Below are 14351 nucleotides of genomic sequence, written 5' to 3' on the forward strand. Positions count from 1 at the left end.
CCTTTATCCGAAACAAAATCCACACCAACGCCAGCAACGCAAAGGAACTCTGCAACATCATACAGCAGTTCACCAAACCCCCCAGCGAAGCCACGGACGTCATGTCATCCCAGGACCTCTGCAGCAAACTCAGCTCCTACTTCCACCTGAAAATCAAGGCCCTCTACGACTACTTCAGCGAACAGACTCCAGACACCACCCTCCTCGCTGCCATAAACAACCAGCTCACCATCACCACCTGGGAACCCGCTACCACTGAGGATACAGCCACGACCATGAACACCCACTCAGGAGCCCCCACGGACCCCTGCCCGCCGCACATCTACCACAGAGCCGCTGCTTCCATAGCACCCGAACTATGCCGGACCATTAACGTCTCCTTCCAATCCGGCATCTTCCTCGACAACTAAGGCGGCAGAGGTCCAGCCCCTCCTCAAGAAACTGTCGGCAAACCCGAAGGACCTGAAAAACTACCGGCCCATCACTCTCCTTTCCTTCGCATCAAAAGTCACTGAGAGATTAGTCAACCCCCAGCTGACCACCTTCATCGAATAGAACGCCATTCGAGACTCCTCCCAGTCCGGATTCTGCAGCAACCACAGCACGAGAGCGCCCTCCTCGCCGCCACCGCTGACATCCTCATGCCACTCGACCAGGGACACACCGCGGCCCTCATCTTACTCCGCAGCCTTCGACACAGTCTTCCACCTCACTCTCGCCGCCAGACTCCACAACGCCCTCGACTGGATCCGCTCCTCTCTCACGGGCAGAACCCAAAGGATCAGACTCCCACCCTTCCTCTCCGAACCCATAGAGATTAACTGCGGAGTACCCCAAGGATCCTCGCTCAGCCCCACGCTCTTCAACATCTACGCAGACCTTGCCCTGGCAGAGACCCCTCGCATCCGCAGAACCAGAGCAGTCTCCTACGTCGCAGCAAAGGCCTGGAACAAACTCCCAGTCAACATTAGACACTCTCCCACTCTACACACCATCAGGAAGAGCCTCAAGACCTGGCTCTTCGACTGATCCGGAGCTGCACCTCCGCCGCCACCTCCGCCCCCCCCCCCCACCTCCGCCCCCCCCGGCACCATGGGACCCTCACGGGTGAGTAGCGCGCTTAAAAACCCGGATTGATTTTTAGGAAAAAAATTCATAGTTTTGCCAAAGGCCTCAAGCAAATAGTAGAGTTCTACTACTAATCATATTGCGTGGAAAACATGTATGAAACCAGTGGCTCTTTTAGAGGATTTAATATAAAGACATACAAAGAAATAAAAAAGAAAATTCAACAATAGAATATAATAGCGAAGTAAAACTGTACAAAGGAAAAAAGAAAAAAAAAAACACACGGTTAAATAGGAGGGATGTTCCTGAAAACAAAATCGATTAACGTTATAGCATCCAAACTATCGAGACTAAAATCCCTCAACTACATTTGTAAAAGAAATTGTGCAGTCTGTGGTCAAACCATACTCTTTTAGCTGAAACATTCCTTAAAGCAGTACATTCAAAGCAGAGAATTATTAAACAAGAAAAATAAACTCACATCAAATGGCAGATTGGTTGCCTTGGATATGCTCTGTGACAACTTGCTAGTAGCTGCACTTCCCCTTTTGATAAAAGGACCTGCACCCAAAACCTGTTGAAGAATGCTATAAGCATTTGCCTCTGCGCTTCCAGTGGGGGCCCCTTCTGCTACGACAGCTGCATGGACAAGACTATTGCCATTTTCCTCTCGGATCTCAGCTGAAAGATCAAGCATCAGATGTCAATGATACATTTCACCACCCTCGACAAAAAATATGTTTAAATCTTGTACAATAAGCAGAAATACCTTAGCTAATGACCACATCACACGAGGAGGGGCAGTTAACTAGTTATAATACTGAGCAGGGTTTAATGCCTGAAAACACTTTGGGGAGCCTCTACTGTGTAAGCCAGTTACCACTTCCTCAATTGGAGACAAACACAACCTATGAATAGCCAAAAAGCTAACGAAACACTTAGTCATCCAAAACGCAGCAATGAAGATTCACAAACTGAATCGGGAGCTGGGCCAGTTGGAGACAAGTCAGAACTCCAACCAGGACAAGTGTATTTTGATAGGGTCCCACCCACTGTGTTTGACTGGTTTAGACACCGGATGAGAAAGACACCTTGACTTTAATGTGTCAAGCCTATCCGAACTTGGAATTCTCATTGTGGGAGCTGGCTCTCCCGGATATCATGGTTTCACTTACACATAAAAACGCCAAAGACAGGGATTTGAAATGCAAGAAACTCAGTTGTCACAATGATCTTGTTCTTCCTGAAATCTAATTAGTCCAATTGGTTTACCATGCTGCAGAGCAGTTGCCAAGTTATAGTAAGTAAAGAAAAAGTTACTTACCATTGGTAACACCTTATCTGGTAGAGATTATCTAGCTGCAGATTCCTTACCTTAGAATTTATCCCCAGGTGTCAGACTGGATCCGGAAATGTTTTCGTAAGCCGTAACCATGCGCGCTGATAGTTGGCGTCGTTGAGCTCTGTGTGGAGTAGTCAGCATCATCCATGCCGGAAGTGTTCTGTGAGGTGCCTATATAGGTACCACCCCACTGCGCCGAAGTCAGTTTCTTTTCGCATCTTTCTATGCTGTAGCAGGGTTTCTGTTCTCCCACAGAACTGTGCACAGAGGATTGGAACCTCGGCGAATTAGGGTGACCCAAAACTCACCTCAGTACCCAACAAACCCCTTACCAAGCTAGCTACAGTGTCTCATTGGTCATAACAAACTCCCAATGTTTAGACAAACCAGAACATGAACGTACAATACCTCAGGTTACGTGGAACACATAAGCACTCTTTCGTTAAACAATCATTTCAAACCAGAACGTGGAGTAAATGAGGACACGTGCACATTTGAAATGTTTATTTACTAATGCCGTTTTCTCAGACGCAGTATCTTAGATAATACAAGGAAACATATTATCAGAAGCAAAGTTATCAGCATAGTTACTAGTCCATAGAAAGCAAATGGTGACAGCATGTTAACATGCTGTAATGAATCAGGGTTAACAACTCTTATTTCTCACCCTCCCTAACTCACATATTAATAGCTAAGAAGGTCTCTTTGGGTTTTAGCAGGGCGGGCCCATACCTCAAGATCCTAGAATGAAGAGATCATATCAGCATACACCAGCTCTCTCTGCATGCGAACAGCATCAAGTGTGTTTGTGTGCTTCAAGCAAAGCAATATAAAACCCGCCTAAAGCCCAAAGTTGGCAGAAGCTGCACTTATGTTAGGTCTATGAAGGCGCGAAGATCAGACCTCATAACAATTCTGTATCGTGTTATTCCTGAAGCTTCAGCACTCTCTGTACAGACATAGTTTATTAAGCAAAGCTGATATCAGAGTAATAACATATTATTCTCATGTAAACCACAACGAACTACTAGGTTGAAAGCTAAATCAACAACTAAGTGTCGTGAGCAGAAGCAGCAAAAGGAAAAATGGCGTTTAAACATTTAATGAGCCTATGCTAACTTAACACATTATAAAGATATACAGTAGCTATATGACAATGCCAGGAGCATGGAACCACGAAGAACAAAGACCACAGGTGTGGAAAACTAGGGATCTGAAAAGGGAATAGCCTTATCACCAGAAATCCACACAGAGCGGGGAGGAGGGGTGGGTTGGTAAGGAATCTGCATCTACATGGAGTCTCTACCAGATACGGCTTTACCAAAGATTAAGTAAATTGCTATTCTGCTAGACACTTTTAGCTGTAGATTCCGAACCCAAGAAATACCCCGGAGGTGGATATGCAGACCAATTTCATATGAGAAGTATTGCAGGGACCAAACGGGCAAAATGCTCATCTCGACCGACCTGACTGTCCAGGCAGTAGCGCTTTGTGAACCTGTGATAGAAGGCCCGTGGTACTGCCTGGCAAATGTCTAGGACCGGAACTCCGATTACTAATGCAGTGGTCGAAGCTTTCGCTCTGGTGGAGTGAGCAAGCAAACCCCAGTGGGGTTGCTTCTTAGCCAATGCGTAGCAGATCTGGATACAGAACACGATCCATCTTGAGACGATCCATTTCTGCACAGATCGTCCATTCTGTAATCTGACATCACCACATAGTGTTGGTCTTCCACCCAGAACTCGTGTGCGGTCATGGTAGAATTACAACGCTCTTTTTGGGTCTAGCAGGTGGAGTCGCTCCTCTCTCTAGGAGGGATGAGGTAGAGCATAAACAGTAGAACAGTGATAGATCGGCCAATGTGAAAGGGAGTTACCACTTTCAGGAGAAAGGGCATTCTCGTACGTAGCACCAGTTTGTCTGGCCAGAAGTTGAAGTAGGGAGGCTTGGAAGATAAACCCTGAAGCTCACTGACCCTCTGGGCAAATGTTGTAGCCACGAGAAAGGCTGTTTTGATGGTACGTAGCCCGAGTGGCCAATTGTGCAAATGCTCAAAAGGAGAGCACACAAGAAAAGTGAGAACAAGAGAACAACATTGAGGTCCCACTGGGGCATAATGAAAGATGAAGGTGGAAACAAATTTTGAAAACCTTTCAAGAACCGGTTATTAATAGCCGATTTGAAGAGGGAAGGCTGGTCAAGCAACCACAAAAAAAAAATAGCAGAGAGATAGCACTTGAGAGTGCCCAGAACAAAGCCCTGCTGGGCAAGATAAAGGATGAAAAGGAGTACTTGAGAAAGGGGGCCCAAGAGGGGATCGATCTGTCTTTCTGTAAATCATGCCACAAATTTTCCCCAATGGCAGGCGTATACAATCTTGGTGGAGGGACACCTAGCTGCCAAGATAATGTTACAGACTTCGGGACGAAGGTCGAAAGCTGTTGGAGGAAAGTAGGATCTGCTTTTATGGTTACCTCCACTTCTTGCCTGGTGCTAAGCTGTTATTGACTAGTCTGGCTGGGATCCTGCTAATCAGGACCCCAGTCTATCTGCTTTCTCCCTTAAATTGTTGCGTTCAGTACTTGGGTACATCCCAGATTGGATACCGGGGTGCCCTGATCAGTCCCTAGTATATGATACTAAGGTACCCAGGGCATAGGTACCCCAGAGGTCCCCTATGGGCTGAAGCATGCATTAAGCCACCCAGGGGAGACCATTCAAAATGGAACTACAGGCCTGCCATTGCAGCCTGTGCAAGATGGTGCTAGCACCACTTGCTAAAGATATAGGTTTCCTACATCTATGGTCACTGCACCTATAAGTCACCTCTATAGCAAGCCTTTGCAATCCTGAATGCAGGGTGTGTAGTTTTGAGTGTGAGGGTGCCCCTGCATGAGCATGACACCCCTATAGCCTACAGAGTCCATTCTACCGGGTTGTAAGTGAAGCAGCTATATACTATATAGAAGGGGGCCACGTAATTACTCGATGACCATCTCGAAAACGGCTGCAACTAATCCCATCATGTTTGGTATCAAACATGATGGAATCGTACCCCTACACCATAAACGGTTTGGGAGGTATGATTCCAAGCACTGGAAGAGCCCTCCGTTCGGCTCTCAGTGTTGCCGGTGCCAGTCTTCTAGACCTGGAAAGCACAAAATGGTTGCTGCCGACAAAAGACACGATTCTGCCCTCCTGCTGCTGAGCCAAGCTCGAGCAGGGGAAGGCAGAACAATAGGCATCCTGTCACAGGGAGGTGTGACCACCTCCCAGACAGGATTTAGTGTATTGGGGCCGGGTGGGCGTGCTTGTGAGCGCCACTTAGTCTGCATGAGGGGCACATTTGGGGTCCCCATGCATAGTCCAGTTCAAACCAGCTCTGGGAGCCGTTAGCTCTTAAGGCCTGCCCTCTCACCAAGTGAGGCCAGTATTCCTCGTGGGGGCTGCAATAACCGAACTCCTGTGCCCTGCGTCATTGGCAGTTGCAAAGGCTTTTTGGCTCCTAATAGCCCCAACCTCTAGCATCTCCAGTGACCAGAAACTTCGACCACACCGCATAGTTGTGTGTCGTGGCCTGCATCTTTTGGGGAACTGCTTGAGGTCCTCTCCTGACTCCAGTGCCTCTGGCCTGTGGGTCCATTTGAGAGTCACCTTTGTTTCTTTTGGGCTGCCCAAATTGCTAGGGTCTGCCCAGACTCCCCTGTTTGTGGCGAACCCCCTGGACCTTGCTGGTCCAGACATTGCACCTTCTTCGAATTCTGTGTTGGTTGCATTTGCCATAGCTTGTTGGTGCTCCCGCCGGACACCAACCCCATTGCACTCAACAGCCGACGTGGGACAGCTCAGGTGTGGCTCCTGGTTTTCCTCAGCATCCTCAGGTCCTCGCAGCTGCAGAGTCAAGGTCCTCGTCAACTCTCCTGCAACTCCCGACATTGGTGGACATTCATCTTCCAGGTCTCCTGGTGCCCCCTGAGTGACAGACTCTGTCCCCTCTGCTTGCAGGTACCTCTCAACTAGAATCCATCTTCGGATTCCACCGGACACTTTCACCTTCATCAGCAGCATCACTTTCCTGAAGTCCTCCCTTGGGTTCGAAGGCGGTTTACAACACCACTTCACACCTATGCACCCGGCTTCCCTGGTGTAGGTAACGTGGGTACTAGGGTATCTACAGGTGGGGTGGCTCTCCAACCTATCTTCCAAGGGGTTTCTTCAGGGTCCACTCTGAAGGGTCCATTTTCTTTAAAACTCCAAACACGACTTAAACGTTGACTTGTACGGAGCACGCAGTCGGGTTCCCACAGTGCACACGCGCTCTGTTGGGTTCCTGGTCACTCACCTTGGATGGTATCTTGGGTCCCCAGCACTTCTACGTTCTCGCGACCTTGTCTTGACCCGAATTGTGGTTCTTAGATCACTTTCTTAGTATAGGGTTTGTTCCACTCCTGGCGCCCATTGTGTATTTTGTGATATTTACTGTATTTCTATGCAAAGTATTGTGTGCATTGTGTTTATCTCCGGGTAGGAGACATCTAAACGTTTTAGAGAGTATTATATAATAAATACATATTTTTATAAATACCTTGTATGGTTCTTCTTCACTTAATCTATACTATAAGATTGCATTCTGGAAAAACAAGCTGCTTTACACTTCTTCTGGACTAAGCCGGAAGGTGGCTCTCCACAGCTACCACTTAGAGAGCTTTCTAAGTTTGTCTAAGACCTCTTAAATCACCATAAGTGTTGTATGGACTGGTGCAGTGTACTCACTTACATTAGTGGACATCAAATACCAGTCCAGCTTCTCACAGCGGTCAACTGTTGCTGCTCAATCAATCAGTCAGTACCTGTGTATCGCAGGAAGGCGAAGAATGGACAGGTTCGGGTGGAGGACCCTCCTCTTCTGCTGCGAAAGAAGATCATGCCAAAGGAGCAGCCTGATAGGCGGATTGATGGTCATGCTCAACAGCTCGTGACACCAAACTCTCAAGTGCCTAGACCAGAGCCACAAGGATGACTTAGGCCCGGTCATCCTGATCTTCTGGAGGACTCTGGGCAGGAGTGCTATAGACAGAAAGGCGTAAAAGAGGTCAGAGTTCCACTTGAGACGAAAAGGGTTTTTGAGCTAGAGCAGCCTTGGAAACTCCCAACGGCCAGAAATGTTGACATTGTGCATTCTTGGTGGTGGCAAATAGATCTAACCAAGACTCTCCCCCCCCCCTGCACCCCCTCCCCCCTCCTGCTGAAAGAGACCTTGCACAACCTCCGGAGGTAGATGCCATTTGTGATACACTAGTCATCTTTGCCAGAGTGCATCCGCTGTGGTGTTGAGAGAGACCATCATGTTGAAGCACCAGGAAAAGGCCCGGTGCTCCAGCCAGGAACAGAGGCACAGAGCATCCCGACATAGGGTCCAGTATTTCCCAGCCTCGTTTGTTGCAGTACCACATACTGGTGGGGACGTCCGTTAACTCTTGCACTAGCCTTCCCTTGATGGAGGGTTGAAAGGCTTTTAATGACAATTGGTTCGCTCGGAGCTCCAACAGGTTGATGTGAATTCAAGATTCTGCCTCAGACCAGAGTCCTCGGATCTCCACCTCTCCAAGATGGCTGCCCCATCCCAGGAGTGACACCACTGTCAGATCTGGTTGGGGAAGGGAGAGGGGTCTGTGTCACTGCCGCAGTCCCAATTTTGGTTTGTGTGCCACCACAGCAGGTCTTTAGCAGTTCCTGTGAAGAACAAGTTACTTACCTTCGGTAACGCTTTTTCTGGTAGATACTATATCTGCCTGTGGATTCCTCACCTTGTGAATATCCCCCTTGCGCCAGCAACGTTCGGAAATTTTCTTCGTAGTACGCCGACGTGGGCGACGTCACAGGAGCACGGCATCGCGCGCGACTCCGTCTGACGTCACCGACCCCATATCAGGCCCACGCCGGCGTGATGACGTCAGTTCCGCCCTTTTTTCCGTGCCTTCGAGGCACACGGACGGACCAACGACAGCAAATATGCAAATATACAATGTACATAGTACAAATAGAACTAAATCAATAGTATAAACATATATACAGAAAGACCAGGTATAGCAGAGTGGACAACGGGGAGGCGGGTGGGTCAGTGAGGAATCCACAGGCAGATATAGTATCTACCAGAAAAAGCGTTACCGAAGGTAAGTAACTTGTTCTTCTGATAGATACATCTGCCGTGTGGATTCCTCACCTTGTGAATAGATTCCCACAGCAGTCCCCACTCCCGGAGGAGGGTGCCCACTCTGCTACACCAGGAAGTCTTGGAGGACAGAGCGCGCGAAGTGGCCATCCCTCCTCACCTCGGTATCCAAGCAGTAATGCTTCGCGAAAGTGTGGAGGGAGGCCCAAGTCGCCGCCTTGCAAATATCCTCAACAGGTACACCCCTAGACAAAGCAGATGTTGCAGACTTTGCTCTAGTAGAATGTGCTCTAATACCCTCAGGAGGGTCCTTACCAGCAAGAGAGTAGCAGATCTTGATGCACAGGATTATCCACCTGGAAAGTGTGCGCTTGTGCACCGCTCTGCCCTTCTTGCAGCCAGCAAAACCAACAAACAGCTGGTCATCCATCCGGAAGTCTTTAGTCCTGTCCAGATAGAACGACACCGCCCTCTTAGGGTCCAGACGGTGCAGTCTCTCTTCCTCCTTAGACGGGTGAGGGGGAGGATAGAAGGTAGGAAGGGTAATGGACTGCCCAAGATGGAAAGGAGTCACCACCTTAGGCAGAAAAGCAGCCCTGGTCCTGAGAACCATCCTTTCAGCATGAATGGTCAGGAATGGGGGTTTGGAACTTAGAGCTTGAAGCTCACTTACCCTCCTTGCCGAGGTGATTGCAACGAGGAAGATCGTTTTAAAAGATAGAAGCCTCAATGGACACTTGTGCAAGGGCTCGAAGGGAGAACCCATTAAGAAGGTCAGCACAAGATTCAAATCCCAATGAGGAACAACAAAAGGAGTAGGAGGGAACATATTTATGAGACCCTTCAAGAATCTCAAAACCACCGGAGATTTAAAGAGAGATGGCTGATCCGGCAAACATAGAAATGCCGATAAGGCAGAAAGATACCCCTTGACCGTGGCCACAGCCAAACCTTGCTGCGCCAGATAAAGGGCAAATTGTAAAATATTAGACAAATGAGCCTTCAAAGGGTCAACATCTCTCTCCCTGCACCAAGAAACAAATTTAGACCACCTATAGGAGTAAATGGACTTAGTGGTGTCACGCCTGGCAGAAAGAATGACATCCACTACCTCGTGAGGGAGAGAAAAAGAACTCAAGTTGCCCCGTTCAATCTCCAGGCATGAAGGTGTAATGTCTGGAGGTGGGGGTGTAAAACCTGCCCCTCCATCTGAGAGAGGAGGTCTGCCCTGTGAGGGAGACGGAGCGGCGGGTGAGAGGAGAGGCGGAGAAGGTCTGAGTACCACACCCTTCTTGGCCAATCCGGGGCGACCAATATGACTTGGGCCCGGTCTTGACGAATCTTCCTCAGAACCCGAGGAATCAAAGGTATGGGAGGAAACGCGTAAAGGAGTTGATCTCCCCAACTCAGCTGAAACGCGTCCCCCAATGCTCCTTGCATCGGATACTGGAGACTGCAGAACGAAAGGCAGTGAGCATTCTCGCGAGTGGCGAATAGATCCACCCGAGGAGTCCCCCACATCCGAAAGATGTCGTGAACAACCTCTGGGTGAAGCCTCCACTCGTGGTCGGCAGAGAACTGCCGACTGAGACTGTCTGCACGAACGTTCAGAACTCCGGCCAGGTGATTTGCCACCAGACAAATCTGATGGTCCTGAACCCAGGACCAGAGACGCAGAGCCTCTCTGCAGAGACACTGCGACCCTACTCCTCCCTGCTTGTTGATGTACCACATCGCAGTCGTGTTGTCCGTCAGGACTTGAACCGAACGACCGCGAAGGGAGGGGAGGAAGGCCTTGAGTGCCAAACGTATCGCCCTCAATTCCAGAAGGTTGATGTGAAACAACCTTTCTTCCGGAGACCAAAAACCTTTGACCTCCAGGTCTCCCAGATGAGCACCCCACCCGAGAGTGGACGCATCCGAAATCACTGTGGCCACTGATGGAGGTAGCTGAAAAGGCTTTCCTTGTGACAGATTGCCTTCCACGCTCCACCAAGACAGATCCGCTGCAGCTTCCCCGGAGATCTTCACTGACTCCCTGAGATCTCCGTTGTGCTGATACCACTGCCTGCGGAGGCACCACTGGAGTGCCCTCATGTGCCAGCGTGCATGACTGACCAACAGAATGCAAGAAGCCATCAGACCGAGCAGACGAAGGACCTTCAGGACCGGAACAACCGCTCCATTGTAGAATAAAGGAATCATCTCCTGAATGTCGTGAATTCTTTGAGGTGGAGGGAATGCACGACATACAGAAGTGTCCAGTACCGCACCTATGAACAGGTTGCGCTGGGAGGGCACCAGGTGAGACTTGGGTACATTTATCGAAAAACCCAACCTGTGTAACAACTGAGTTGTCTCCTGCAGATGATGGAGCACCATCTCCGGCGACTCTGCTTTGATCAGCCAGTCGTCTAGATAAGGGAATACAGGAATCCCCGACCTTCTGAGATGCGCAGCCACCACTGCCATCACCTTGGTGAAGACTCGAGGCGCAGTAGTAAGTCCAAAGGGAAGGACCGCAAACTGGTAGTGTTGCGATCCTACCGTAAAACGGAGATACCTCCTGTGCGACTTCAGGATTGGGATGTGAAAGTACGCATCCTGCAAGTCGATCGACACCATCCAGTCTTCTTCCATCAGCGCTAGAAGAACCTGAGCAAGGGTGAGCATTTTGAACTTCTCCTGTTTGAGATAGAGGTTCAAAATCCTGAGATCCAAGATAGGCCGAAGCCTGCCATCCTTCTTGGGAATCAAGAAATACCGGGAGTAGCACCCTTGACCCCTCTCCTGCTCTGGAACCACCTCTATCGCACCCTTTCGAAACAGTGCCAGGACTTCCTCCTGCAGGAGAAGCAGGTGGTCCTCCGAACAATAACCTTGGCAAGGAGGGTAATTGGGAGGGAATTCCTGAAAAGGAAGTGCATACCCATTCTCTACGAGATTGAGAACCCAAAGATCTGATGTAACCGATTCCCAATCTCGTAGAAAATGAGTAAGCCGACCCCCTACTGGCCCTACATGATCCAGAATGGTGGATCTAGGGCTGCTTTGCTGATGCGGGTGGGGGTTGGGCATTATTGGAGGAAGTGGAGGAAGAGGAGACTTGACGTCCACGTCCACGACCCCTCTGTTTACCTCTATAGGATCTATATAGAGGGTTTTGCTGCTGTTGCTGTTGTTGTTGGCCCTGCTTGAAGGGACGAAAAGAAGATCTGCCAAATCCTTTGAACTTTTTAGTCGTCGATCCTCTCATCTGCAGACCCAAAGATCTAGCGGTGGCACGGCTGTCCTTAAACCTTTCCAAGGCTACATCAGCCTTCTTACCGAAAAGGCCAGTTCCATCAAAGGGTAAGTCCAGCAATGTAGATTGCACATCCGCAGAGAAATCTGAAGACTTTAGCCATGCGGCTCTCCTGGTCGCAATGGATGAACCCATAATTCTAGCAACAGAATCTACAGTGTCCATACCGCTTTGAATGACCATGCGGGCAGCAGCCTGAGTGTCAGAGACAACCTCATTAAAGTTCTTCTTATCATCCTCAGGAAGTTTTGATGATAATTGCTTCACTGAGTCCATTAGCGCATGCACGTATCTACCTAAAAGGCAAGTAGCATTTGATGATTTAAGAGCCATGCTCCCAGAAGAGAAAGTCTTCTTCGCAGACAGATCTAATTTTTTAGACTCTTTGTCAGCTGGCACTTGAGGGAAGGAGCCAGCAGCCCTATTAGAGCAAGCCGCCTGAACCACAAGACTTTCCGGAGATGGATGCGTAGAAAGAAATGCAGGGTCATCAGGAGCCACCCTATAGCGCCTTGCAATAACTCTTGAAACTGCAGGAGCAGATAAAGGCTTCTTCCAAATCTCCTTTATTGGATCCGTCAAGGCATCAGTAAATGGCAGTGTAGGTTCCACAATTGAAGAAGGAGAATGTAAGACTTCAGTGAGGATGTTGGGCTTGTACTCCACTGTGGGCAGCTTTAAATTAAGAAGGTCAGCAGCCTTCCTAATGACCACGTGATAGGGTGCCACGTCTCTAGATGGAGCATCAGAAGCTGAAGGCAGAACCCACTCAGGAGAGAGTTCTAGACCACTAGCATCCCGAAGTTCATCGAAATCATCGTCATGATCAGGAAGCTCGCCTTCTTCCACATCAGAACTCTCATCATCTTTTTGTTCTAGAAGGCGCTGAGCTCTTCGCCTCGACCACTCCAAACGAATCGACGTCGACGGATCCGGTAACGACTCCGACGGAGCTGGTTCCGACGTCGATCGAGGAGCCGGAGCAGGACGAGAGTCATGAATAGGTGTGGTACCTCGATCTCGACTGCGAGGTCGATCCGGAGCCGGCGAAGCCGCATGCGGAGTCGAAGACCTCGGTGGAGCCGTACCGAGCCATGGTGGAAGAGGCGCCGGCATGAATGGCATAAACGGAGCTGGGGCATACGACTGAGGAATACCCAGATTGTATGATAATGGACCCATGGGACCAACAGGTGCTCCAGTGGGACACATTGCCCTGGAATATACTCCGAACATTGCATTTAAAAAATGCGAGGGATCCTGTCCAGGACCAGGAAAGGGAGGGTACAGACCTACCGGATCCAATGGAGGTCGCCCCGACACACCCTCACTCTGACCTTCCGGATCCGCAGGAGTCTCCGCTGGAGTCGGTTCTTGAGGAATCACTTCTTCTTCCTCTTCATGTTCCGAGGACATCGGATCCGGATCCGGCTCCGGTTCTGGCTCCGGGGCCGGAGAACCTTCTTTCGATAAAGCAGGAGAAGGAGAGACAAAGTCCTTACTATGTTTATGAGATCTTCTCTTCGAGTCAGAGGATTCCTTCTCTGAATGATGTTTCGAACTGTGCTTCCTCCTCTTATGCTTTCTCCTCGAGGAGCTCGAAGCGTGACCGGAAGCCGATTTAGATCTAGACCTCGATCTTTCCCTGGATTTCGATTTCTCTTTAGATCTCGTATCCTCACCAGATCTCGAACCCGCTCTGGATCTCGACGCCGACACCGACTTCGATCGAGACCTTTGCTTCGACTTCGACCTCCGTGACGTCGATCTTGAATAACGTCCAGAATCCTGTTTTACCTTAGCTAAAAGTAATTTAGCCTCACGTTCTCGAAGTGCCTTCGGATTCATCTTAAAACAGGAATTGCAGTTCTTGACGTCGTGACTCGAACCAAGACACCACAAACAGTCCTTATGTGGGTCAGTGATGGACATCGTGCGGGCACAAGACCTACACGGCTTAAAGCCTGTTTTCCTCGACGACATCTTCGGAGAAGAATCAATTCGTAAGAGAGAAACAGTGTCTAATAATAAACAGAAAGATACTAAGTATCGCAGTAAGATCCCGAAAACCGTTAGCGTCGAAGACGCGGAAAAAAGGGAACTGACGTCATCACGCCGGCGTGGGCCTGATATGGGGTCGGTGACGTCAGACGGAGTCGCGCGCGATGCCGTGCTCCTGTGACGTCGCCCACGTCGGCGTACTACGAAGAAAATTTCCGAACGTTGCTGGCGCAAGGGGGATATTCACAAGGTGAGGAATCCACACGGCAGATGTATCTATCAGAACTTCAGGTTACACCTGCAGACAGGCAGTATGGGAAAATGAAAGTATGAGTCCTGCAAGTCCAACGATACCTTCCAATCTCCTAGGTCGAGGGCAGACATGATTTGAGCTAGCATGAGCGTTCAGAACTTCTTGAGGAAGAAATTGAGAGGGCATGGGTCTGGGATAGGACGAAGGTCT

At 49.4% G+C, this 14351-nt stretch overlaps 1 protein-coding gene across 2 annotated transcripts in view; it reads right to left on the reverse strand.

Moving 5' to 3' along the window:
* The window catches only part of UQCRC2 (ubiquinol-cytochrome c reductase core protein 2), a 230289-nt gene that overhangs the window by 85783 nt on the left and 130155 nt on the right, over positions 1–14351 (reverse strand). For both annotated transcript variants that reach the window (XM_078665064.1, XM_078665065.1), the window contains exon 10: positions 1550–1749. In XM_078665064.1, the coding sequence (XP_078521190.1) occupies positions 1550–1749 (200 nt within the window). The remainder of the gene's footprint in view (positions 1–1549; positions 1750–14351) is intronic.

Source organism: Lissotriton helveticus, chromosome 10, assembly GCF_964261635.1.
Source record: "Lissotriton helveticus chromosome 10, aLisHel1.1, whole genome shotgun sequence".
Taxonomy (NCBI): Eukaryota; Metazoa; Chordata; class Amphibia; order Caudata; family Salamandridae; genus Lissotriton; species Lissotriton helveticus.